The sequence below is a fragment of the Taudactylus pleione genome, unplaced genomic scaffold (genome assembly GCF_031769625.1).
Source record: "Taudactylus pleione unplaced genomic scaffold, aTauple2 ptg000095l, whole genome shotgun sequence".
NCBI lineage: Eukaryota > Metazoa > Chordata > Amphibia > Anura > Myobatrachidae > Taudactylus > Taudactylus pleione.
Genome location: NW_028284497.1, coordinates 26,482,150 through 26,509,750, shown reverse-complemented (window position 1 = coordinate 26,509,750; position 27,601 = coordinate 26,482,150). Strand labels below are relative to the sequence as shown.

The 27,601-nt window shown below is 43.8% G+C and overlaps 1 protein-coding gene across 1 annotated transcript; it reads right to left on the bottom strand.

The window, feature by feature from the left end:
* Positions 1-3,866: 3,866 nt before the first annotated feature.
* Positions 3,867-27,601, bottom strand: ZNF367 (zinc finger protein 367). Its single transcript, XM_088470277.1, has 5 exons — positions 27,073-27,601; positions 10,811-10,961; positions 9,021-9,140; positions 6,341-6,479; positions 3,867-5,792 (listed from the first exon to the last, which is right to left on the bottom strand). The coding sequence occupies exons 1-5, from the start codon at positions 27,445-27,447 to the stop codon at positions 5,555-5,557; spliced, it is 1,023 nt and encodes a 340-aa protein (XP_088326403.1). The 5' UTR covers positions 27,448-27,601; the 3' UTR covers positions 3,867-5,554.

Genomic DNA, 27,601 nt, shown 5'->3' with positions numbered 1-27,601 from the left:
CACAGCGCTGCATACACAGACCTGACCACAGCGGAGGAGAGGTATGCGGGGGGACCCAGACCACGATGCCTCCATCCAGGCTTCCAGCAGCGTTCACCATGCGTTTCAGGAAGATGGCCACCGAGGAGCAGAGAGGAGGCTGGCCTGGGGGAGGAGCGCTGCCACAGGGCCAGTCGGCAGTGTGCAGAGAGGGCTGTGTGCAGCAGGGGAGGCGCCAGCTGTGAGACAGGGAAGGCGCGCTCCCCTGGCATGCATTTAACCCCCGGGACGCCGCAGCGCTACCGCTCTGCTGCGGTCCGCTGTCCCAGGGGGGTAGTGGAAGCGCAGGTTACATACCTGGCTCCACGCTGCAGCCAGTCCCCAGGGAGCCCCCTGCCTGGGGACTCTGGACCATGTAACAGCGGGGACCCACCACGGGACCCTGCTGCTTACCTTGCTGTCCCCCTTGAATCCGGCCATGGTCCGGAACATCTGGGGACATCGCTAGCTGTGACCCCAGATGCTCACCAGCATCTCCGGATCGGTACCGGCGTTCTGGTACCGGCGGGGGTGTAGGGAAGACAGCATGGACGTCACTCTGCTACTCAGAGTGCCAGGAGTCACTAACCTTCTGCTGCCAAATGCTGCCGGCGGCGGGCTTGGCAATGGCGGAGCGCGACAAACGCCGCACGCAGCGCGTCTGGCCACCCCCCAGAGACAGTGGTCTCTGTAGCTGAAGACCTCAGCGCGCGCTGCAAGCAGCGGCGGTGAGGTCTCTCAGCAGCTCCAACGAAGCAGACAGGCATGGGCAGTGAGCTGCCTGTCTGATCCTCGTGCTGATCGAGGATACATTGATTTTTAGCAGAGAGCTCTTGTATGTGACCAGCTCCCTTGGCACAAAATTTAGAGTGACCTGTAGGGGGGTATAGAGGGAGAGGAGCTAGCTACTATTCAAATTATTAAAGTGCCAGCTGCCAGTTATCCCACATCTATACACCTCTGTACTGAGACTCCAGTGTCCTAGTGGATGAAGGAGAAAGCAATATTATATAGAGGTGGTACTAGGACCCCCTCATCATATGCAATTAAACACGCTGCATTGGCTTAACTGAAAAACAAGTCACAGAAACCGAACCTGTGACAGCCACAGGCTCAAACAGTAGAACATGTGCACCTGTTTATCGAGCCACCTGAACTACTTCTGCTTACGATCCTGTAGCTTATACAGACATGTTTGACAATCTGCATATCAAAGAAGTGTAGAGCTGTTGCTTAGATTCCAAAATTTCTGGAAATTAGATTAACTAATACAGTTGTGCAGCAATCTTGAGATAGCAAAGTGTCAGTTATGACATTTCTGTAGATAATTATGCATCAGTGCACTATATTACTACAGGAGCTGTATTACAGACACTTTCCCTGTAGAAAAAATATACTTATTACTACAGGAGCTGTACACAGACCGTTCCTTGTAGAAATGCATACATGTATAGATATATCCATATATTAGAACTCTTAGGGGCTCATATCCATGCTGCAGTCTACTAGGTTAATGCCGCTTTGTTTTCAGGTATTATGACTCATGAGCCGCAATGCTAGCCACTGCGCACACTGATCAGGCTATGTAGTAGCAGAGTAACAACAATGACACTACCTGTAGCAGCAGAAATTAAGTATCCACTCTGTCGAGGGAAAAGGCACATTAGGAAGAGACACCGTGCATTGCCTCTTGTCTGGCTGGGGGAACCCATGCTAAGGACTTAATCACCCAGCTCCCCTGCTAACCAGGGAGAATTAGGAACCTACCGCCTGCGTGGAAGGAATAGGGACCCAGACACTAGCCACGTGAGCTGTGAATGTGGCCAGAGAGATTGCCAATAACCTGGAGACTAGCTAAAACAGCTGTGTCGGGAGTCCTGGAGACTGTGACTAATGACCAGCGCGTGTGCTGTGGCGAGCCTCTGATATCTCCCCTCCCGCTAACGCCAGGTCCCGGCACTTCTAAAATAAAGCACTGCTGACAAGCGATGTGACGTATCAGCAGTGCTGGAAAAGGGGGTCACAGAGGCACCGCAGGGATGGGGGACCGCAGACTAGTATCTCAATCCCTAGCTAGTCTGGAGGAGTGCATACTTATCGCTGCTAGCATATGGTACTGAGGTGGCACGGACACAGCCTCTATAATGTGCTGCGGCATGTCACTTCCTGAGCTAGTGCCTGGGGCCCGAACATTCACTCTTAACTAGCGGCGGCGGGTCCCTTCTGATGCCTCCATGTAGCAGGCTGACAGATGCAGCTCTCTGTCAGCCTGTCCTCAATGCTGTGGGAAGCTATAAATTAAAAATAGAAAATGAAAATAAAATAAATATGGGCTAAGCTCAGCCCCAAGTGACCGGCTCCCTCGGGCACAATTCTAAACCTGGGGCTTCTGGGGGAAAGAGGGGGAGGAGTCACTCGCACTTCTAAATTGAAAGTGCCAGCTCTTCTCATCCACCAGTCTATACCCACTGTCTTGATCTCCAGTGTCCCCTGGTGGATGAAGGAGAAATTATTTTTAAGTCTTTCCAGTCCTCTCCTCTCATTTATTAGCCTCATTCTTCTTCACACCCTCAGCAATTTGTCCTCCTCAGTCCAGTCCGTAGATTCATGCCAAGCCATGCTGCTGACCACAGAGCTCATACAGAAAACTGCTGTGGAACACAGATCAACGTGGGAATAGGGTAAAAGCAAGCCCAACCCAGTCTTTTTCCACCAAAAACTAGCCAAACAGGTCAGTAAGCCCTTCTAAAAAACAAACAGTCTACAGTATTTGAAAATTTCATACACTTTAAGTTGAAGCCCTATGCATAAACACAAAATTAATTGCAATATGAAGCAGAGAGAATACATGAGTCATACTGAATATTATTTAAATTATATATATTTTATTCAAAGCATGGAATACACTTATGCTAAAAACTCATGCCAAACTATCAACAGCTATAAGCTAAAGAACAAACCACATTTTTTAGAACAAAAAGCAGTTTTTAAAAGGTCAAAATAAGCCTAACACACATGTTGCCCATATATAAAGAGATGTGAGAGATAGATATATATCTATTTGTACAAATATCTGCACTCCAAGCCAAAATAGAACAATATGGCGGTGCTTCTTAGAGAACCAATAAAGACATCAAAATATAAAAAAAATATCAAAAGAAGGGCACTCACCAGGTTCTTTATTAAGAACTCACAAAAAATTTCAAAGTCGACGTTTAAGTCCACACAGGGACATTCTTCAGGACCATAATATCTATTGCACATAAGTAAGCTCCTCACCACGCACTGTTCTCCTTGTCCAAGGGACACCTTATGTAGCCAGCAGCCCAACCATAACCCCTCAGAAACACAGGAAGTAACCCAAAACACTATATAAAAAAAAAAAAAAAATCAAAACCGAAAGCCAGTAGTATCTCTAGAAAGAGGACATAGCGGTTAAGCACCTACCAAATTCTTACTAGTTGCGACATTCCAGCTGATGGCATAATGCCCATCTCTTTCGCACCGGGTAGTTGTGTTCCTGGCAGTGGAACGCAAGCTGCTCTCTGGGTGAAATGCAGACACGCAACGCCATTTTGTCTTCCTCTGTATGGATTACATTTTGGCTGATGGCTTAATGCACCACTAGTAAGAATTTGGTAGGTGCTTAACTACTATATCTAAAATATGTTACTGTCTTTCTATTTTGATTTTTCATAGTGTTTTGGGTGACTTCCGGTGTTTGATGGGTTTATTGGTGGGTGGGGTTTTTTGGATGGGATGCTAGCTACATAAGGTGTCCATTGGACAGGGAGATAGATCAGTGTGTGTGGTGAGGAGCTTACTTATGGGCAATAGATATTATGGTCCTGAAGACTGTCCCTGTGTGGACTGAAACGTCAACTTTGATGAGGCAGATTTTTTTAGTTTTTAATAAAGATGTGATTGTATATTTTCTACTAACTGGTGAGTGCCCTTCTTTTGAGAGAAAATTTTTTTTTTTTATATTATATATACACACACACACACACAGCTCTTTAGTACAAGCCAACTTGTGTTTTAGGTGTCCTTTTAAGTGGAGATTTAATACGAATCCCTTTTTGGAAAATAAGTGCATAATGAAGTTGTTTCATCACTGCTTCCAGCTTGAAAATAAATCAGTTTGTGCAAAACATGGAGTACAAGCAATACATACACTCATGTAACCACAAAAGAGGAAGATTAACATAACTAAAAAACAAGATACTTAAATAATGGTACAAGTGCTTTAGCTTAACTCAAGACCATAATACTTATAATATTAAACAAATAAGATATACATTAATATCAACTTATGGACATTTAGTGACAGGTGTTTTACCCAAAATTCATCTGTGATTTAGCCAGTTTGTCTAGAAGAATAAAACATATCGGTTACAAAGAAATGTCAGACAAATGTACTCCATGTTTGAGTAAAGGTGAGAACAAAAATGTAAAAAAATCCTGCCTCCCACACCAAGATTTTTATGTATGATCAATTACTGTAGAGGAGAATACAAATTACCTGGTGACAAAAGTTTAATGTCAACAGATAAAAGGAGAAAGGAACAAGCACTTAAGTATAATAGCCAATTATTGCTAAAATACAAATCACTATTTTAAAACGAGTTTTCTAGTAGGTAACAAATGTAATTTTTGTTATTCCCATTTAAAAGCAGAGTTATTTATAGCACATGGCTTGGCATGTAGAAGCAATAAAGTGGCTTTTAGGCAGTTTGCAAACAAGTAGTAGCCTGGCAGTTTGCAAAAATATATACTTAAAAATCCTAAAAGCTGAATATTAAAAAATTTAGTGTTTGCAGATAATCTAAAAATAGTTTATTACAAATCAATACCACCATGTAAAACACCCGCCCCTTTAATAAAACAAGTGCCTTCGTACATCAGGGTCCATTTCATGGGCAACTTTTTATGCTGCCTTCATTTTACAAGCTTAACTTGTATTCTTTTGCGTCAGTTTGGACAATTACAAGTCTAATGTAGCTGTAGTTTATCAAGGCTTTGCTAATAATCTTTAGGAATGGTGTCTGGAAATATAAGTTAGGTTAAAAAAGTTGTGCTGCTAGTAACCATTATTACTAGATTTTTGCTACTGACAGGGTAGAATACACCATATAAATGTACCAACCCAAAGGTTTTATCAGAAAAGTTCAACAAAATTAACATGTTAAGCTTGTAAAATCCAGCATTTTTACAGATGCAGAAACAATCCTTGCTTTCTGTTCCATATTTACAAAATATTATTTATATAAAACACTTTACAACAATCTTTACCATAAAAAGTGCAATTCTCTCTTACTTCCACAATTAGGAAGCAATGACATTCTTCATAAAAAAATTCTACAGGATAGCAGCCTATGTCAAGCAAATAAGGTGCTTAGCTTATAACCCAAAGCTGTATTTTGTAACTTTCTTTTCCTCGCTAACACAGAGGTACACGCTCAAAAATATTCCTCTGACACAAAGAAATAAGGCCAATATACTGCAAGGGTAGGACATTTCGTACGTCTCAATAGGGTTACTGGCGAAACTGTGCACTAGCCAAGTTGGCTAGTTCAATCAGAGCCAAAGCGCCATGCATACGCTCTCGCTGCTCTTGCAAACGACGGCGAGCAGCAGAGTGAGGACCATTCTTTTCATCTTCTTCATCCTCATCAGACTGAAGATACTCTAATGGGTCCTGTTGCTCCTGGTCTGGTTTCTGAAGGGATTTCATCTTTAATGTGGATGGCAGCTGCTCTTGCCTCTCCCAATGTCTGCAGGTAATATACACAATTTAATGCAGGTTACAGATGTATATTTTCTTAATTCATGACAGTATTTTTCAGTTTGTAAGAATCCCATTTCAAATGTGAAATTAGTGCATTGTAGCTGAATATTAAGAAAAAACAAAAATAACCAAACGTTTACTACTCGCAATCAGTATTCATGAGACAGTCCACATGCATATATCTGTGTAGCAGTTTCTTATAAACCTTTTTCCAGTGTTTTGTAAAATGCAAAGGTTTATTGCAGCAGTTAGTCGTGGTTTGCATTATCACCACCACACCTGTCCCCTCCCCAAACCATATCTAAATGTTTCTCCAGTAATACCCCCTGTAGCGCCCTTCCAGGTAGCAAAATGCATCAATGCAGAAAAAACGCCCGAGTAAAAGAGAACACTTTGGTAATAGGCAGCAATTGTAGAATCTAAAGCTGGGAGGGGGCGATTTACATTTTAAACATCCATTAAGGGGCACATTAGCTGAAAATAACATATGCCAGCAGCCATTTATAAAAAAAAACAAAACAAAAAAAAACTCACTTTGCCAACCATTCTGCTGAATCTTTGTTATCAGCAACTTGGATCTTGCTTGCTTTGTTGCTTGGTTCTTCTCTTCTCAGTCTGGCATATGGGTGCTTGGAGCAATGGCGGTTTGCATGAGTAAATCGGCTCAAACACCCTAAAGAGAAAAACGAAAATAAAGTTTCCGAATTGCAAGAATAGGAAGTATGTTCTAATAGACTAGGACCATCAAGAGTGATTTTCTTTGCCCACACTACACAACACCAAGGTATAATAGCATGTGTAAAGTCTATAAAAAGTTCCAAAATTATAAGAGATGCATATAATTGCATATAATGTTGCTATTCAAATGTGTTGACTCCTTCCCCTCCAAAAAAACTTACTCTACCCCCATAAATTACATCGCTATGCTGCATTTACCCACAGTGTGAGTATATACACCTAGCGTTCCCGCTAGGCTGTTTTAGCGGGGCGCGGCGCCCTGCCCTCCAGGAGGAGGGCAAAAAGCGCCCTGCCCTCACAGCCTGTGGGAGCCGTTCTCACCCGCGGGACGCAGTGTCCCGCGGGTGGAGAAACATGCGGTGACCCGGTCACCGCCGGAGAAAAGACGCCGGGCGCATGTGCCCGGCATCTATTCTCCCTATCTGCAGGGCTTGGGGGCTGCCCGGCGTGTACGTAAGTGCCGGGCACGCCCCCAAGAGTGACGAAAAGGGGACGCGTCTTATAGACACACCCCCTTTTCCAATGACCACGCCCCTTGTCAGTCGCGCACGGCCTCCCGCAGGAGCTAGAGGGAACACTATACACCCATCAACCATAACATTAAAACCATCTGCATAATAGTGTAGATCCTCTTTGCTCCACCAAAACAACTGGTAACCCATCGAGGCATGGACTCTACGAGACCTCTGAAGGTGTCCTGTGGTATCTGGAGCCAATACATTATCAGCAGATTCTTTAAACCAGAGGTTCCCAAACGCGGTCCTCAATCCTCCCCAACAGTGCAGGATTTAGAGATAACCATGGTTAAGCACAGGTGATTTAATTAGTACCTCAGTCAATTTGCTTTAACCACCTGTGCTCAACCAAAGATATCTCTAAAACCTGAACTGTTGGGGAGCCTTGAGGACAGCATTTAAGCCCTGCAAGTTGCAAAATGGGACCTAAAGGGTTCAAACTTAATCCGATCAACCATCTGTAGAATGTGTTGGAATAATGAGATCTGGGGCATTTGAGGGAAAAAAAACAACACTTTGTTCAGGAGTGGTTTGAGGAATATGACAGGGTTCATTGTCCAAGTACATCCATGAAGGGGTGTACTTGGACTGCAACAATGTATAGATAGGTGGTACGTGTCAAAGGAACAGCCACGTCAATGCAAGGACCGAATGTTTCTCAGCAGAACATTGCCCAGAGCATCACATCCCTATGCTGGCTTGCCTTCTTCCCACGATACATTCTGATGCCATCTCTATCCCAGGTAAATGACACGCCCAGCAGACCCTCCAACATGACCCGTTTCATCAGGTACAAAATGCACTGCTCCTGGACTTCCCACCTGATTTATGATTGCAGTCACCTATATTGAACTAGTTAATTGATGAGAAGGGAGCTTCAACACAGGTGGCTGCAATCATAAATCAGGTGGGAAGTCCAGGAGCACAGCATTTTGAACCTGATGGGAGGGGTCAAGTTGGAGGTCTGACCCAGCCGTCCACATGATGTAAAAGAAAAAGTTATCAAACCAGGCTACCTTCTTCCATAGCTCCATGGTCCAGTTACGATGCTCAGATGCCCACAGTAGGCACTTTCAGCGGTGCACAGGGGTCAGCATGGGCACGGTGATAGCAAGCTGTGATGCACTGTGTGAGCTGACACCTTTCTATCATAGCCAGCATTACATTGTTCAGCAATTTGTTACAAGATCACTTCTGTGGGATCTGACAAGACGGGCAAGCCTTCACTCCCCATGTACACCAATGAGCCTTGGACGCCCATGACCCTGTTGCCGGTTCACCTTCTTTGGACTACAATTGGCTTATACTAACCACTGCATACTGGGAACACCCCATAAGACCTGCCGTTTGAGATGCTCTGACTGACAAGGGCCAAATTGTGATGGCTAAATGACGATGTAACTCAGATCTTACACTTGCCCATTTTTCCTGCTTCCAACACATCAACTTCAAGAACTGAACGTTCACTTGCTGCCTAATATATCCCTCCCCTTGATAGGTGCCATTGTAACAAGATAATCAATGTTATTCACTTCATCTCTCATAGTTTAAAGGTTATAGCTTATGGGCGCTAACACAAACATATGTTCACTGTATAGAAAGGCAAATACTATACAAATCAAAACACAGTATTTGGAGTTTATACACCATCAAGCGTAGCATGCCTAATTATTTAATAAAACAGGTTACAATCTGTATATAATAGAAACTGGATAATCTCAGAAAATAGATGACTGCAATACTGTATAGCACAAGAGACAAAGTTTGACATATTTAGCATTCCTGATTATAGTATAAAGTAACTGAAGAACAGAAAAAAAGTATTTGGGGGTAATTCAATTAGCACGGATTGATGGGAGGTACCAATGTTTCGACGAGTATAAAGGAATATTGCACATCTTTTCTATGCCAAACAGCAACAGAATCTATTTCAGGTCAAATCCATAACGGAAGGTACTTACCATTTTCTGAGCAAACAAATGGTTTCTCTCCTGTGTGAAGACGCTGGTGTGTCTTCAATTGCCCACTTTGTACAAAGGCTTTCCCACAATCCGGATAATCACAGAGATAAGGTCTTTCTCCTATAAGCAAACATCCGGAGTTAGTCAATCTTTTTAACGCTAACAAAACCAGGCCTATTGGTGAAAGCTTTAAAAAAAAAAAAAAACACAAACGACGACGACCACCACATAATTAAACACCAGATTGCACGGATCGCAGTTGCAAAGCTGCACGCAGCTAACTTTGCAATGCGATCCCAGCACTGCGACAGAGGTCACAGTGCTGGGATCATCATCGCGTCCATAGGTGGTCGACGGTCGCGATGGTGGACGGCTGGCCAGTTGAGTAAGCCTCAGCTTACTCAGGCTGGCCGGCTTGCGAGCCCAGCAGACTGTGTACGTCAACGCAGTCTCTGGGCTGGCCACTCCCGGAAAACAGGGCGGGCTCACACAGACACTCACCGCTCCTGCAGAGGACCTAGTCACGGCTCTGGAGGAAGAAGACAGCGTTTCGGAAGGAGAGTATGTACTGACTAATTATGATAATTGGAAACTTCCAATTGCTCAATTAGTCATTAGGAGGGGTGCAGTCGAGGTCCCAGAGCATTTCCCATTTCTCCTGAAAATATTGGTCGTGCTTTGGAGGTGCTCAAAAAAACAAACCCCGCACCTAATTGATATCAAAGATCCCAGCACCTGCAGGATTTTTGCTATTCTCGCAGCCAATTGAATACACCCCCCCTCCCATTTTAGGAGGTAAATTCACCAAATTCTAGCTATACATTTTTTAGGTACTTGTGTACTTTACAGACTCATTGCACACAGAACCCAATGAATGTTTTAAATGGTACTTGTGTACTTTACATACACAAGTACCGAAAGTTGTACGCACCTAAAGGAGAGTTGTTCCCTCACGGGCTCGGTGGCTCGCTACAAGGTTATATTCCCCCTCTATGCCCACTTGGTTGGTAGGGAATGACACTGAACACTGGCTGATGATGTCAGGGTCCTTCTCCGTGAAGGGGATTTAGACATTACCATGATTGATAATAATGAGTGTAGGACACTTGGGTTATCTCTGCAATGAGTCCGTAAAGTACACAAGTACCCATTTTTATAATGTACAAGATAAGTGATATCCAGAATAGGATTGGTTAACCCCTGATCTTATAACATGTACATATTACCTAGGGCTATATGATGTAGCATTATGGGAAGGGACAGTTGTGTTCATTAGGGGGCTTTTGCTGGTGTGGAGTACTTTCAAATGTATTCAACAAATTATTCTACAACATATGCAAATGGGAGTTAATTTGACATAATAAACCAAGCCTAAAATATACATAGTGTTCCCGCTAGGCTGTTTTAGTGCCCTGCCCAATTTAGCAAAATACTCCCTACCCTTTAAGCGTCACCACGATAAAACAGCCTGACCTGAGCCTTCCCTTCCTACGGGTAGTAAAAGTTGCGGTGACCAATCATCGCCAGGTGAATAGGTGCCTTACACATGTGCGCAGCATCTATTCACTGGGAGCGGAGAGCTCGGGGGAAGCCCAGCACCTCCATAAGTCCTGGGCATGCCCCCAAGTGACAAATTGAAGGCGTGTCACAAGGGCACACCCTCCCCAGCCACACCCCTTTTTTCGGGAGACTCCCTGCCAGCATCCCCAGCACCCTGCCCTGCCCACACTCTAGGGAGCACTAATATACACCGTAGATTAGAATTATAGGTGTTTATTTTAGTCATTCACCTGTATGAGTCCTTTTATGAGCTTGCAAAGACTTCTCACGAGGAAACACTCTGTTGCAAATATTGCACCGGATTCTGCTGGAAGAGTGCTCACCCTCATTTATTAAGTCCCGAACCGTTTCTGCCCTTGGACGGCCACGTCTAATCGAATCCTGTGTTGATAAAAAGAGACAGTCTAAATACTTGCTCTATAGAGGCTACCCTTGTCCCCATATTAAAGAGTTAAATTATGTTGAGAGCAATTTGTTAGACACAAATGTTCCTTTAACAAAAACCCAAACATACAAATTCACTACACTTCAAAAGAAAAAATGATTAAGTGTGGGTACGTGGCATGATTAAAATAGTGTAATTATTATTTTACATAATCTTAAAGGATGCACAAAAAAACAAAAGCAGCAACAATGATCATGCACAATCTGGACCCAAAAATTTTACAAACTTGGAGCAAAACAGACAAAAGAAAAGGGGGTGGGAAGAAATAGAAGGGATTGATTTGGGGGGCAGACGGGTTGTCAGGTCTCAATTGGACAAAATACTGTTCAACCATAAAACTTGTCATGAGAACGTCTCAAACCAATGCCTTGTGTTTGGTATGCTTTCATTTTCAACCAGTAAAACCAGGCGGCAGTTTGTTGCTAACAAGGATATCTCTTCCAAGACAATGGGCCTGATTCAGACCCGCAGGTCAATGGTGGCCCAGTGTGCACGCGAGCCCCATAGCGAGAGAGAACTTAACTCGCAGCAAAACGGGGCGGCTGTCGATGTTGATCGACAGATTGCCCCGTTTTTTAGGTGGATGGCTGCAGGAACAACTGACGTTTGTGGGCGTCCCTACTGACATCATGATGTCTGTAGTGGACTTCCGGCTCTATTAGAACTGGAAGTCCACTCGGCATTGCGAGTGCTGAGACCCTACCGTAGGCTCTCCTCGCAATGCCGATGGTCGCGATAATCTCGACCATCTCCAGCTCGCTCGTACTAGCTGTGGGTGGGCACCCACAGCTTAGCAAGCAAAAAAAAAAAATATATATATATATATATATATATATATATATATATGAATGAGAGAGACAGACAGACAGACAGAGAGAGAGACAGACAGAGAGACAGAGAGAGAGACAGACAGAGAGACATTATATATATATATTCCCCGCCCTGATTCAGAGTGTGCGCTCCCAAATAGCAGGCGGCTCTGAATCAGGCCCAATGTACATAACCATTCTCACTAGCCAATCCTTAAGCTATGGAGTATAACTGGTATAACCACCTTTGCAGCATTATTCAGGTTTCACAAGTGATTTGCATTTGGATGACAGTTTTTCCACCTGTGACAAGTCATATCACTACTGTACAAAATATTTAGCAAATATTCATGTCAAGTGGGGATATACATATTTTTGTGAATTCCAAATTCTGGCAACAGGAGGAATTAACTAGCTTTATTATAAAAAGGGGGCACGCCAAATGTGTGCATTTATTATAAGGGACCGTATTCAATTAGCCGCAATAATTTCACCGCCGTCTTAAGAATCTACTTTCAGCCTACATTGCGTGTTTTGGACATGGAAACTTATCGGGCGCGCCACCGCTATTCGCCCTATTCAATTCCAAAGGACACAAAAACGGCAAGCCGCGATGTCGGAACAGGCGGAAAGTGCTGTCAGAAATGGGGAAATAGGCCTGACCCCTTCCCCAAAAATTGCAGTAACATTGGGGATCACTATAGATGCCCCCGAATAGCCCTAATTAAGGTGTTTGGGGCACTTAAGTTGTGCCAATTGGTGCATTAACACAAGTGATTAGGAATAGTATTTAACAATATTTTTTGCAAAAAATAACTACTCCCAGCAAATTTGGGGTACATGAAAATGGGTGCGAACATATTTTTAAGTTGCTAAAGTGAAGTTTTAAATTACATAAAAAAAGCCACCTACCGCAAGTACCTGCAATCAAAATAACACATGCCCCATACTTGGGGATCCCCCAGAAGTCTATTTCGCTACTTTCTATGTTTGTACCCCAACTTTGAACTTTTACGCCCCCATTTTCTAAGTCATTTTTTGGGGTGTCCCTCACTTTTTTTTTTTTTCAAGGATTTTTTGACGTAGTTATCCGTTGGGGGGGCTGTCCCAAGGGTACTGGTTTCCCGAGGTTTGCACCGCAAATCTGCACTTTTTTCCACCACCTATTCATAGGCAAATTTCTATTACATTGCATTGACTTTCCGCGTACGCGAAAGTCTTTGCAATTGAATACGGCGATACTTTTCCGCCTAGCAAAATGACATCATCCGCAACACTTTTTTGCGGATTCTGACTTTGCCAATTGAATACGGCCCAAGGTCTGATAGCTAGTGGCCAGACACGAAAGTGGATATTATATTTTTATCTGATTGTTTACTGTGGGGCTGAGCGTGTCGCATGCAGACGTAGCAACGTCTTTTGCTGCAGCCGCATCTTTATGTTAATGCCACGGCTGATGTTATGCATACAGAGAAGCCTACCTACAGCATTGCAATTCCTTCATCGAAACTTGCACCAGCCCTATGGCAGGTGCAGTCTAAATATGGCCTCTTGTATGACTGGTTGTGCGTCTTTGGATGCAGCCATTTACAGCAACACCTCCACATCTGCTTATTCTCCCCCCGTAACCTTCCAGGAACACCCACTGAATTCCAGACCGTGCATCCGATTCAGTTCCATGTCTCTGAGCGCCAACAATCAGGATGCACACGCAGTGCGACTAAGACACAAGCACAGACTTAAATCATCAGCCAACGGTGTCCAAATCAGAATCAGGTCCAATATGTCTAGAGGTACACATTGGTAGTCTGGAAAATAGTTATGGGACGGGAGATTAAGTCTGAAGCAATAATATGGATGATAGAGGGATGGTTTGTGAGAACCTCTATCCTGTGTGACAGTCACACTTTTTGCTCAGTGTATGAAAGAACTTCATATGCCATTATACAACTTCTCCAAAGCTTTTTTTCATACATGCCCACCACCCCCCCTGCACAGCAGCCTGTCATATATTCCCCCCTTCCCACACAACAGCTTGTTCCACATGCAAGCCGCACTTATGGTATCGCTAGACTCACGTTTTTTGTTCACAGTAGTATGGGAAAAACTTTATATCCATAGGCAAGTTCCCAAAAACTGCCTATTCCGGGGTTAAAAGGAAGATAGAGCACCAAGTTATCATTAGAGAATCTCCAAATCTGAGGCCAAAATGTTTTAATAGCTGGCTGCATTTTCAAACGAGTTTTTTGTGACGTGCAATTTCATAAATATGTAAAAAAAAATAAAAAAAATGTAACATTGATGTGTGGAATGGAGCATAAGTCATTTGCCATTTTTTGCTTGCTTACAATGTTGTCACACCTACACCTATAACTTTTCCCTCAATGGGTGTTGTTTATTAGCATGTTATGTCAGACACTTTTGGCACCAATTATAAAATACAGAGGTGCTTATTTAAACCTGTTAGGTTAGTTATGCTTTTAGCATAAGGGCAGTAAGTTGCCTGAAATTTGGCAGCTTTATAATGCTATATGCTAAAAAAAAAAAAAATATATATCATTCACATAGTCCTTTTATATGCAGAGTCGACCCCAAAGTGCAGTAGAAGTTTTGTCCAATCCAGTGGCAAAACAAGTTGGGTGTGGCAGATGATGAATGACACACTGAGGGGCTGATTCAGCATTGCACATATGCAATGCTGAATGCAGATTCCTGATCAGTCTCAGTGCTGGGAAGGTAAATGCAGCAGGCGGTGTCCTACACCTCCTGCTGCATTTGCATATTAGAAAGGACAGAATTGACACCATCTCTTCCAGAGAAGCATTACTCGAGACTAAGTGGTGACTTATGCCAATATATTGGGCTCATGCTGATTGATTTTGACCTAGATGTACCTGTTTTTATTATACCGTATATACTCGAGTATAAGTCGACCCGAATATAAGCCGAGGTACCTACTTTTACCCCCAAAAAACTGGGAAAACTTACTGACTCGAGTATAAGCCTAGTGTGGGAAATGGCAACAGCTGGTAGTGCCCCCAGTAGTAATTCCCCCTGGTTGTGCCCCCAGTAGTAATCCCCCCCTGGTAGTGCCCCCAGTGGTAATCCCCCCTTTCAGTGCCTCCAGTAGTAATCCCCCCCCTGGTAGTACCCCCAGTAGTAATCCCGCCTTTTAGTGCCCCCTGTAGTAATGCCCCCTTTTAGTGCCCCCTGTAGTAATCCCCCCTGGTAGTGCCCCCTGTAGTAATCCCCCCAGTGGTATTCCCCCCTTTTAGTGCCCCCTGTAGTAATCGCCCCCTGATAATGCCCCCTGTAGTCATCGCCCCCTGGTAGTGCCCCCTGTAGTCCCCCCCCCCCCTAGTAGAGAGAGACGTGATAACAATAAAAAAAAAAAAAACACTTACCTGAAACTCCCGCTCATGGTCCCGCCGCTGTCCGCTCCTCCGGCCGCTTTGCATGGGAGAGACGTCATGACGACGTGTCTCCCATCACCCACTGCGGGAGCCGGAAGATGGCTCCCGCAGTGGGAGCAGCAGCAGCCGCTGAGAGTCTGACAGACTCTCAGCGGCTGCTGATTACAGCAAACACATAGCTGCCGGCTCCGGCGGCTATGTGTTTGGCAGTGTGTAGCGCTGACCGAACTACACTTGACTCGAGTGTAAGCCGAGGGGGACTTTTTCAGCACATTTTTTGTGCTGAAAAACTCGGCTTATACTCGAGTATATACGGTACATAAAGATTTAATTACTACCATCTCTGCTTTTGAATATATATTACACACCCCCCAAAGAGCCATGACATTAAAACCACCTGTATAGTATTTGCAGTGGGGCGGTGTGCATTATCCTGCTGAAAGAGGCCACTGCCATCATGGAATACGGTTGACATGGAGGTGCACTTGCTCCACAACAATGTTTAGGTAGGTGGTATGTATCAAAGTAACACCCTCATGAATGCCCAGACCCAAGGTTTCCCAGCAGAACATTACCCAGTGCTTCCCATTGCCTCCATCGTCTTGCCTTCTTCCCATAGTATATTCTTATGCCATCTCTTCCTCAGTTACATCATGGCCATCCACATGATGTAAAAGAAAAACAGACCACCTTCTTTCATTGCTCAATGGTCCAGTTTTGACGCTCACATGCCCAATGTTGGCGCTTTTGTTGGTGCACAAGGGTCAGAATGGCACTCAGATTGGTCTGCAGCGATACACTGTGTTCTGACACCTCTCATAGCCAACATTACATTTTCAGCAACTTATTGCTACAGTAGCTGTTCTGTGAGATCCGACCAGATGGGCCAGCCTTTGCTTCCCACGTGCATCAATGTGCCTTGGGCGCCTATGGTCCTAGCAGTGGATAACCAGTTCTTCCTTGGACCACCTTTGGTAGGTACTAACTACTGCATACTGGTAACACCCCACAAGACCTGCCGTTTTGGAGATCCTCTGACCCGGTCATTTAGCCATCACACTTTGGCACTTGTCAAAGTTGCTCAGATCCTTTCCTGCTTCCAACACATCAACTTCAAGAACTGGACAGTTCACTTGAAGCCTAATATATCCCAGCCCTTGACAGTTGCCTTTGTAACAAGATGATCAATGTTATCCAATTAGCCCATCAGTGGATTTAATGTTATGGCTGCTCGGGGTTTGTGTAAATACATAGATACATTTCTTAAAAGATTATGTTACACTAGATGGCACTGTTTCCTCACTCACTTTGAACTAGGGATGGGAATCATTTGATGTTTCATCGGAAACATCGGTTAAATGGTTTCGATGTTCAACCCTGCAATGTTTTTGAGTCAATGTTTCATTACCATCGCAAGATTTCTCCCTGCTTTTCCAATGTTTTTTTTTTATTTAATTTTTTTGTAATACTGTGTGGTGGTGTCACTGCTTTGGGCTGCCAGCTGGCTCTCTCCTTGTTTTATAGTCAGTTACAACTAAAACTACAACTATTAAGAATAGAGTATAAAACACTGACTGGGCTATGTCTGCTGTGTGCATGCTGCTGCTGGGGGAGGTGGCTGACAGAATGACACTCTGGTTAGCCAATTAGTAGCAGCACGTAGAACAGTCCCACCCCTGGCTCACTGTCACTGGTGCTGCTCTCAGTCTCACAGTGTCACTGTCAGGCACTCACTGCATGTGCACTCTGAATGTGACAGACTCAGCGGTGCCTAAGTGTCTGGAGTGACATCATTGGTGAGGAGCTGAGAGGGTAACAGCTAGATCCCCTTCTGTAGATTTACCATGACATCAGCCAGTGTCCAACGTCATTCCCTACCATCCAAATGGGCATAGAGGGGGAATATAACCATGTGGCGAGTGTAGCGAGCCGTGCCTGAAGCATGGCGAGCGAAGCCAGCAGTAACACACAACACTTCTGCAATACTGTGTCACTAGTAGTGAGTACTGACAATACAAATAAAATGGCACCACCCAAAAGTCATTTGTGGAAACACTTTGATAGGAAAGATAATGAGCCCAAAACCAAAGTCCCCCCGGGGGTGCCTAACCCTCCCTTCCCCTAGGGAGCTCTAAACCTAACCCTCCCCCCCCCCCCCCAGCGGCTGTCCGCTCACGACACCCGGCATCACTACGATCGGGATGCTGGGCGCCGGTCTCCCAGCGTCGGGGAAATGCCGGGCGTCTACATCTTGACGCCCGGCATTTCACCCTTGCCGGGATATGACAGTCGGAAAGCTGGCTGCCGGTATTTAGGCAGTCAGCTTCCCGATTGCATACTGCCCAAAACAGCTATTTGCAGATACTGCAGCAAGAAAATAAAAACATGTGCAAACACATCTAATTTAAAATGCCACCTTGAAATCAAATACCCTCTTGTGCTGCTTTTTGTGTATGTGTGTATATATATATATATATATATATATATATATACATATATATACATATATATACACACACACACACACACACATATATACATACATATATACATATATACACACACACACATATATATACATATATACACACACACACATATATATATACACACACACACACATATATATATATATACACACACACACATATATATATATACACACACACACACATATATATATATATACACACACACACACACACACACACACATACATATATATATATACATACATACACACAGACATACACACAGTTTGCCTCCATGAAGATAGCCATAGTATAAGTTTATTAGTCTATTAAATGTTGAAATAAAGTTTGCTTTAAAAAAAAAAAAAAAAAAAAACACATCGGTAAACATCGGTTTCAGAGAACCAATGTTTATATCTAAATAATGTTTAGCATTCAATGTTAAAAACATCGGTACTTCCAATGTTTTCTTTCGATGTCCCATCCCTACTTTGAACATTACTTTTGGACTGACTGAATAACTGTCTATAATGGAAATTTAGAGCTGCCACTCAGACTGTGGGGAGTGTATTACCTCTTTGGGGGAGATTCAATTCATCGCGATGTTGAATAGGCCTGGAAGGGGTTACCGGAACTATTCAATGACCACGATGTTAGCCTGACTAAAGCATTTTTTCTTGCACCCTCCTGAGGAAAGTTCAACTACAGTGCCGGCTGCAGGGCTGTCTTCCGGCATAGCGCGGCACTAACAGCCTCGTGGACGACACTTTAGTTGTAGAATGCCGGTTCTCGTGATTAAACCACCAGGTTAAGGGACGAGAACCGGCATTCTCCAACTTAGGCCCATACTCAATTAGAGGCAAAAAGTCGGAAAAGTGTTGCCGGTCCGACTTTCCACCGCCTTCGCCTGTTTCAGAGGCGAAAACTTTCCTTGCGCGTCCCCGCTTTTTGCCCTATTTAATTCCTAAACAGCGGTGAATGTGGAACAGGCGAAAAGTACTGTCAGAATTGGGGAAATTAGTCTGTACCCCCCAAAAAAAGATTCACTAACATAGGGAATCAATGTAGATGTGTACTAATAGCCCTAATAAAAGTGCTTCTCATTAGCATCTTTGCATAAGTGGTGAAGAATGGCGTAAAGCAGTATTTTTTGGTGAAAATAAGTAGTCCAGTCAAATTTGGGGTACTTGAAAACGGGTGCAAGCATATTTTAAGGTCTCTAAAGTGAACTTTTAAAAACGTCAAAAAAGCACCTGCAATCCTAAAATCACCTGACCTATCCTTGCAGAACCTCAAGAAGTCTATTTCGCTAGTTTTTATGCTTGCCACCCCACTTTTTACTTTTTCACCCCCCAAAACAAAAGTACTTTTTTGGGGTGTTCTGAGGTAATTTTTTTGTGATATGTCCTTTGGGGGGCTGTCCTGAGTCATTTCCCCACATTTGCACCCCAAAATAACGATTTTGCACTTTTTTTCACCTATTCATAGGAGATACCTTTCCACCTATTACAATGCATTGAGTTTCCGCTTAGGCGAAATCATCATAGAATTCAATATGGTGATACTTTGAAAACAGGCGGAAAGTCCGAATCCGCAGAAACTTATCTCCAAACGGCACTTTTCGCCTCTAATAGAATCAGGCCTTAAGTGGTTATAGTCGGACTAAACAGCGCCCCATTTGTGTGGATGAAAAATGACTTTTACATACAAGAAAAAGGATATACAAGAACTGGGTCAGAATTTAAGGTTGAGAAGTGCGGTGTACTACCATTATATGTATGTATTCTATCTACATACAAAATCTATATAGACTGTTTGTCGCTGCTCCGCCCCACTCCCTTCCCACCACCATACTTACCACATTCAATTTACCTAGAAATGAGAGCTGATGGATCGTCTGCATACGCCACAGCTTCTACTGTGCATGGATTTTGGAGCCAGGACAGACCATAGCAAATCATGCAAAGGTCTCTACATCTCTAATAATCCAAAAGACATGCAGCCACGTGAGAAGTCAGATTTAGGGTGCTCCATCAGGATACTAAGGGAGCATGCACCAGAGGTACCAAACATCTAATGCAAAAATAAGGGCACTCACCAGTCCAGTAGAAATAAAAATATTGTTTATTCACCACATCGCAAGTAAAATAAAAATAGAGATATCCATCTATCTATATACAGTATATTTATATATAATCTCATCTGCTTGTACCATAATTCGTACACATGTCACAGACAAACTCCTTAGGCCAGCCAACAGAATACCCCTTTTAGTGCCAGAGAAACCTTGCTCTTCTAGGTGTTTAATGCTAAAATGTTTTTCTTTTTGTAAATGTATGGTGGCTGTCGTGCAGTCCCAAGTTTCTTCGTTAAGCGAACCAGGCATGACAAATACCCAACATACAAAAGTGTTAAGCTGGCCACAGACATAGCGATGTGTTCACGATCAGACATCGTGCACGATTTCCCTTCAAAACTCTCCTCGGCAGCTCTGCACACGATTTGGTGTTTGCAGTTGTCCAGTCCTCAAACGATCTATCGTGCAGCCAGACATTTCTCCAGTGTATTTGTATCCCAGATTGTCAGATCTGTCCTTACAGCACAGCAGATCTGAAGATGCGATGTTGTGACCAGCAGGGGGCGCGCATCGAATCATGATCGGGAGTGGAGACTCACGTTTTGGCCAGATTTTACACGATCTGTCGTTCTAATGTGTTGGAATCGGCCAGACCGGGTAAAATATCACTATGTGTGTGGCCAGCATTACACTGACAGTATAAAAAATAAAATAAAAATAAAAAGTTGCTTGTAATAAGTCTTTACTTCCTTGTGAATTAAATACATACAACAACCACAACTTATTGCCTACAATACTGCATTGGTCTTGGAAAGTACACAGAAGCATAGTCAGTCAGTTTTTGTGCTGAAAAATGAGAAAAAATGAAAAAGGGAAAAAAATTATTAGCGTTATTTTTTTGCTTTACATTTTTCCGTAAAAGTCCAATTTGTGGAAATTCAGAGAAAGTGACAGTAATCCTTTCATTCTGTTCCTGGTAACAAATTGCAGCACAATGCACTTCCATCAGGAGAGGGCAATTGCTCAGCAGTGCATGAGTGACATTTATCAGAGTTGGTGAAAAGGTCTCCAAGTAAACACTTTAAATATTGAAATAAAAAAAATAAAATAAGTATACACTTCTGCGCAGCAAGCTCAATGTATTCTCTGGAAGAACCCTCCTACACAAGTGTGGTCATCTATCAAGGCTGAGGATTTAAGGTTAGCCTTGGCTTCCTCAATCCACATCCCTTATGCCTGAAATGAGTCAGCTCTCATCTTGTGGCCTCCCATTGCCTAGCCATCTGGGATGATGCTGTCAAACACGTCAGGCTCATGCTCCCCCTCAGTACTATAACTGCAAACCTTGAAAGTTTTCCTTCTGGCTGACATGCAGGGTTAGAATTAGAACCTTAATGATCTCACACTTAAACAAGTCTTCTCCAGACAGTCAATCTAACTTTCACATTCCTAATAAAATGTTTTCGCTTTTAAAAAAAAAAAAGTCTAGCAAGAGAGATGTTACACTAAGGATTGGGCAGATTCATGAGAACACCGCCTCCAGCTCTGTATTAAAATGAAAGAAAAATCAATATAAACTGCTGTACAGAGAGTACTATGTCCCAGTACAACTAAGTAAATTCTCTCCTGACATCTCCCAATTCTGCTGGAGAGCCTGTCATATCGACAACACCTTTCTTCATATTTGGTGACACTGCACTAAGCAGTCCTCTTTAATCGAGGCCTTTTGGAAACATTTGTACCCCACCATTCCCACACTGAAGTCTAAATGATGGCACACTTATCAGAGGGAATACATGACCAGTATTGTAATTAATTCTTCCAAATAATTCCTTAAAACATGAGAACCGTGTGTCCCACATAATATTCAGATTCCCTTCTTGTGACAGTGATCGCAAATACGCTCTATTGCGCGTATTTTACCCGATTTTAAGGACCAGGGATTCCACAATTGGTGGGTGCCCGGGGACGCGCTCTGCAACAGCCAATCCCCTGCTGCCAAGACTGTTGTATCTTGCCCGGCTGCAGGCTATAAAAAGGCTTGGTGGAGCCATGCAACAACTGCTGCAGCGGCACTATAGGTAGGGGCATAGCTCCTGCTCCGAGTGTAGACACTGTTGTAGGGGGCTGCCGCTGGGGCGGGGCAGGGGGGGGGGGGATTAGTAGTGCTTTTCTCCCTCCCCTCCTCAGTTATTAATAGACTGCCAGGAACTGTTCACCTGCAGAATCAACAATGAATTAAATAATCACAACACATCTCTGACAGTCACATCATATAGCCTCATAATTGCATGCACACAGGAGCCTTACAGCAGTGGCATAAGCTCACCACTGACATCACAGCCAGTCAACGGCAAAGCTTCTGCCTGGCACTCCCCTTGTCAGAATCTACACTGATAAATTCACCCCCTTCCTACTCCTCGCATCTTTCGCTCTTGGACCCATTCTAGAAACCTTCCAGACAACATCACGAGGTAGAATGGAGAGAACATGGTCTTCGTAAAATCCAAAGTAGTGCTCTAAATTCATTCTCTACTGTTAAAGCATGTCCACAGTAGAAATGTTATGCCTTCTGCTTCTGTAAGTTTTTATGACCATGAGTAAAGTCGATTTATTTGGTAACCGCAAACTCTGAAGAATTATATAAAGTTGGAGAAAGATGTTCTGTAATAATGTCATTTACAAAAAAAAAAAAAAATCAGTATACAAGGGTGCCACCTAGTGGGCTGCAACTATTAAAAACAGACATGTTCTAGTACACCATGGAACATGAGGCCTGGCGTGAGCCAGCCGCCACATCTCATGCAACTCTGCGCCTAGCATCTTTTTCGCCTGAAAAACAAGGTCAGTCACAACGTGATGAGTAATGTGCACCAGGAGACTGCACTGATTAATTGGATAGGCGACACCTGTATATCTGTGTGCAACGGATTCTGTAAATGAAGTACAATGGAACTTTATGTGGCTTTTTTCCACGCCATCATAACACTTTGTATACAGATTCGGACTGTCGCACACATATAAAATGGTCGCATATCAAATTAACCAGTGCAGTCCCTTGGTGCATCACATTGTGACCAAGAGGCTTTATTGGGCAAAGAGACACTCAGCACAAGCAGAGTTGCATGGAACCTAGTGCGCCAATAGGGGCTGTTTGCAGCAATAGTGTATGAGAACACATCTGTAGCTACAGCTCTATTAGTGAATTTATGTTGAGACCCCTTCAAAAAAGCTTGACTGAATGAACAATAAAAATACAATGATGTGAACATACAATGTAAGTAGCCACTAAAGTTGTATGAACGATTAAAAAGATTATAAATGCTCAAAACAATTCTTGGACCTCAGTTTTAAACTCTGTATTGTACAGATTTAATGGACCACTGGTCGTGGAAATAGAAATTTCACAAACAATAAAATGTAAAATAGTTAGCTCAATGTTAATATATAAAATAGTGTTCACTCTAGGATTTTGTTTTAGGACAAGGTGCTCATCACCTAGGAGGGTACTTTATTTTGAAGGGCACATGTTTTACTGTGCACGTGACTGAAAAGGGGCATGCCCCATTGTCATCACTCTGGGGTCATGCACTATACGCCCGGAGATGCTGGACTGTCAGATTGCATGCCCCGACAGCAGGACAGTTGAGAGGTATGCTATAGCTGTGTGGTGTATTATGAATAGGGGGCACTAAAGTTTAGCATAATATTAAGGGACTCATGTATCACTTACTAGCTGGAGTACCCGGCGTTGCCTGGGATTTTAAGACTGTTTGTTTACACATCATCCTCCAACCAACCTCCCTTAAGCAGGCCTCACGAATAGTGTGACAAACTTCCCCATCAACAGTCCTAAGGTCTTCGAAGGAAGTAGGACCTGTAACGGTGTAAAGCAAACTTCGGAAATAGAAGCATTCAAAATGTGTAAGATGTACAGTGTAAACACGGCCAAGAGCTTCTGTTGCTCTGATACCAGGATGACCATCTACAGCGACTCCCTGTTTTCTGCACAGAAAAACTTTGGGAGAAGCATTCCATGTGTAATATTTTGGCAGCTCACAGTACAGCAGGGTCCTTGCAAAGTCATCATTTTGACACAGTTGCAAGAAAGTAGTAAATGTTATGTAATTTGGTATAGTCAGAGAGCTGAGAATGCTGGCAAAGCCTGCTAAAGCTGTCTTCAATAATAAACATTAAGATCATGACAACACAAAACGCTTGCTCGGAGGTCCTACCCATATGCCGTGAGGCCCCACAATGAGCGTCCAGCAAAAATTGTGGTTTTAAATTAATTCAAAATAACAGTAATTAATTTTGATTACAAATTTTTTTTAGTTGCCTCCGCCGTGTTTTAATACGCTCGTATGTAATTTCACAATCATGGCTTGTAAACTGTGGATTTGTATAGAAAGACAGGACATATTTTCGCTTTTATATAGTATAGTAGAGATACAATGCGATATGGGAGCATTGCAATATACAGTCATAATGGCCAAATGTACCACAGGCACAGGGGCTCCGCAAGGAACCCATCCCTGTGATGTGCTTGGAGTCAAGTGACAGTATCAGGCCAAGCTCTTCGCAAACCCAACAGTATTACATCCCCCATACAAATGGGGGTTGTAGTTGCTGTAGGAAATGGACCAGAGCAAATATCTGAGATATCTGATGTGGTGCCTCCATAATACATTGCAAGGATACTATTTGCGGATATAGCCCGAAAATGGCTGTTTTGTTAGGGAATATGACGCAATTAGTTAATAAGTGGGTCCGTAAATGTAATATTTAAACTTTTTGCCTTTTTGGTTAGCCCACATGCCCCTCAGACCATTATACAGTACATGTCCTATCAATGCCCCTCAGAGCGAGCTGGGGGAGAGAAGTTCTGGGAAAGTAAACAGCGCAGATGGGGGGAGGGGAGGTGTATAATCACATAACCGGTATATCCTCTGCAGGAGATTATGACCGGGCAGAAGAGCTTTCACTCAGAACTCAAAGGTGCTCGGGAGAACAGTTACCTGAAGGTCTCTGGGAGGCATGGCATCTCCCCAGAACAGAAAACAGATGTTAGTGCGACTGCATCAATAGTGTATGAGGACTGTCATAATGGGATCAGGTCAAAACCTAGATATTGCGTTCCAGTACATGAAGACAACTAATTGACACTATTTATACGAAGCAGGAGAAGACACCTCCTCCCTAACATTACAAACATTTAAAATACTCAAATTAACCCTTAGCTTTATTAATTTCCTATACCTTCCTGGGCTGTAGTCAAACTTTTGGGAGGAGCCAGAAGAAATGTACCAACTCTAGCTTCAAAGTAAAAACTTATATAAATATCAGCGATAGCCTGTACACATGTGGTCAGGGGATAGTCTGAGTACTAATGATGTCCCTGATTTAGAGTTGGTGCAAACTGTACTTTAAACAAACCATGCAGCACTGTAATGAAGGTGTGCAAATGCATTATTTATAGTTTGCAGTTAAAATATGTGCACGCAGCATGTAAAATCATGTAATATCGGTCAACTCCATTTTACACTGCATTTTAGAGTTATGGTGCGTACAGACTGGACGATCGACAACAATATTCTCTCTCTCGGGTGTGCTGGACGATCGTTATCGATCATCCAGCACACCATGTACTCACCGACTATAACCTGGTCGATATCGACCAGGCTGGCCTGCATACACGGGCGATGGACAATACCGTCCATGCGTGCCCACGCCACCGCAGGTCGTTGCCCACTGAAAATGCACGATATGAACGTTCATATCGTCCATTTTAATCGTACCGTGTGTACGCAGCTTAAGGCTAACCTGCGCCTCCATAACAACTTTACATTATATTGTGCATTTTTCATTTTCCTCCTGCAACAATGGTTTTTCCAAGTGCAAATTGCTCCCAATTTGTCTCATCTCTAAGGCCGGGTACACATCAGAACAATGTGTTCCTGGCCGATCCACCAGCCTGACACATAGCACGGCGCAGTGGTATGATGTACAATGACAAGCTGCATTTAGAAATATGGCATTGTACACTAGGGGGCATATTCAATTAGCCGCGAAAAGTCGGCTAAGTTTCGCCTCCTGGACTTTCCGCCTACATCGAGTGTTTTTGTCAAAAATAATTTTTGAGCGCGCGACCGCTTTTCGCCCAACTCAATTACAAAGGACGCAAAAACGGGACCTGACTAAACTCAAACAGGCAAAAAGTGCTGGCAGTTGAGAAGGGGGGGGGAAGATGAGACATTAAATATTGGAAAAGCAATAATGTATTTACATATATCAGAAGCCTACACATTTTAATTTTTAGATTAACACTAAGCAACCTTTTATACCTTCATTGCTCATTTGTGTCATCTCCAAGGTTTAGAGACTGCAGGACAATTATAGCAGGTGTGAGCCAAGATACACTACCTTTAAGTACTAATTTAACTACCAAATCAATAAACTGGAAGTACTACAAAGACTAACAAAAAAGATACACAAAAGAAGAATGAATATTTCAGTCTGTCTGTACATGGTGAACAAAGGTCCCTTATGAGATGCTGCATCAGCATCAAGTCTTAAACAAAAATACACATTTTTGGGGTCAACTCAAATAGATGTGAGGCAGCCAAGATACTGTTGTAGAAGCACGGTTAAGTTACATTTAATTGAATTTACCCTTTTAAGTGTTATCCATTTGACATGGTAAGTGCTGCAAATAGAAACACCAAACATAATACATTAATCCTGACAGCACCCAGTGCAGGTCTGCTTGAGTACAACAGTGCATGCAGATAAAAACAATTTACTACAATGTACCATATGAAGCAAGTACCATGCATCTTAAGGACAGGACAAATGAATTGACAGAACTGACAAGGGGGGGGGGGGGCAGTAAGCAGCTGTCACCGACACCAAAAGTAAGGGAAGATGTCCACTACACCACTATAGAAGGCTTGATAAAAGTTTCCCATAGTAACCAATCAGCTTTTAGGTAAGATGGTAGGTAGAAGCTGATTGGTTGCTAAGGACAACTTCTCCACGCTTTAGAAAGTTTGATACATCTCTAGTTTTTCCAAATTTATATCCGCTGCTGTAATCAGGGGAACATCTCGGGTAGTGTGGCACTGCCAGCATGCACAGGTGTAACCAGTGACAGCAGCAGCACAGAGGATAACAACAGCAGGAGGAGGGGATGAGACACAGAGACACACACAGCACAGGCAGTACCAGGGCCGTCAGTGAGCCCGCCTCTCACACACACACCCGACAGTAGCGCTCACCCGCACCGAGCTGTCCTCGCCCGCTGCCGCTCTGGTCCCGATGACGTCATGACCGGGATCCTGGTTGGAGTGGACGGGCTCAGCGGCCTGCGGCTGGTGTCTGGCGGGCGGCCCGGGGCTCAGGGTGACGTTATGCGCGTTCTCCCCCCAGCGCCACGGGTACACCATGAAATCGCTGAAGCCGGGGCTGGTCGGGACGGGACTGAGATGGGACGGGGTCCCGGCGCTGAAGGGTGGGCGGCGGGGCTTTAGCGGAGTGTGGGCGGAGGAGGGAGATACCGCCTTTATTACGGACACCAGCACCCGGCGGGGAGGAGACGCGTCCTGGGCTGAGGGAGACTGCAGGATGGGAGAGCGGCACACATCAGACATCATGCCAAGGAGACAACACGGCTTCTTCTCTGGCCTCGCTAGACTGGAGCCTACATCCCGCCAGACAAGTCCATCGCGGTGCGGGACGGCTGCTGTGCAGGTGATGGATGAGAGAGGAGGCGGCGGCCGCACGGTGCTTCGCTTCGTTCTTTCCCGC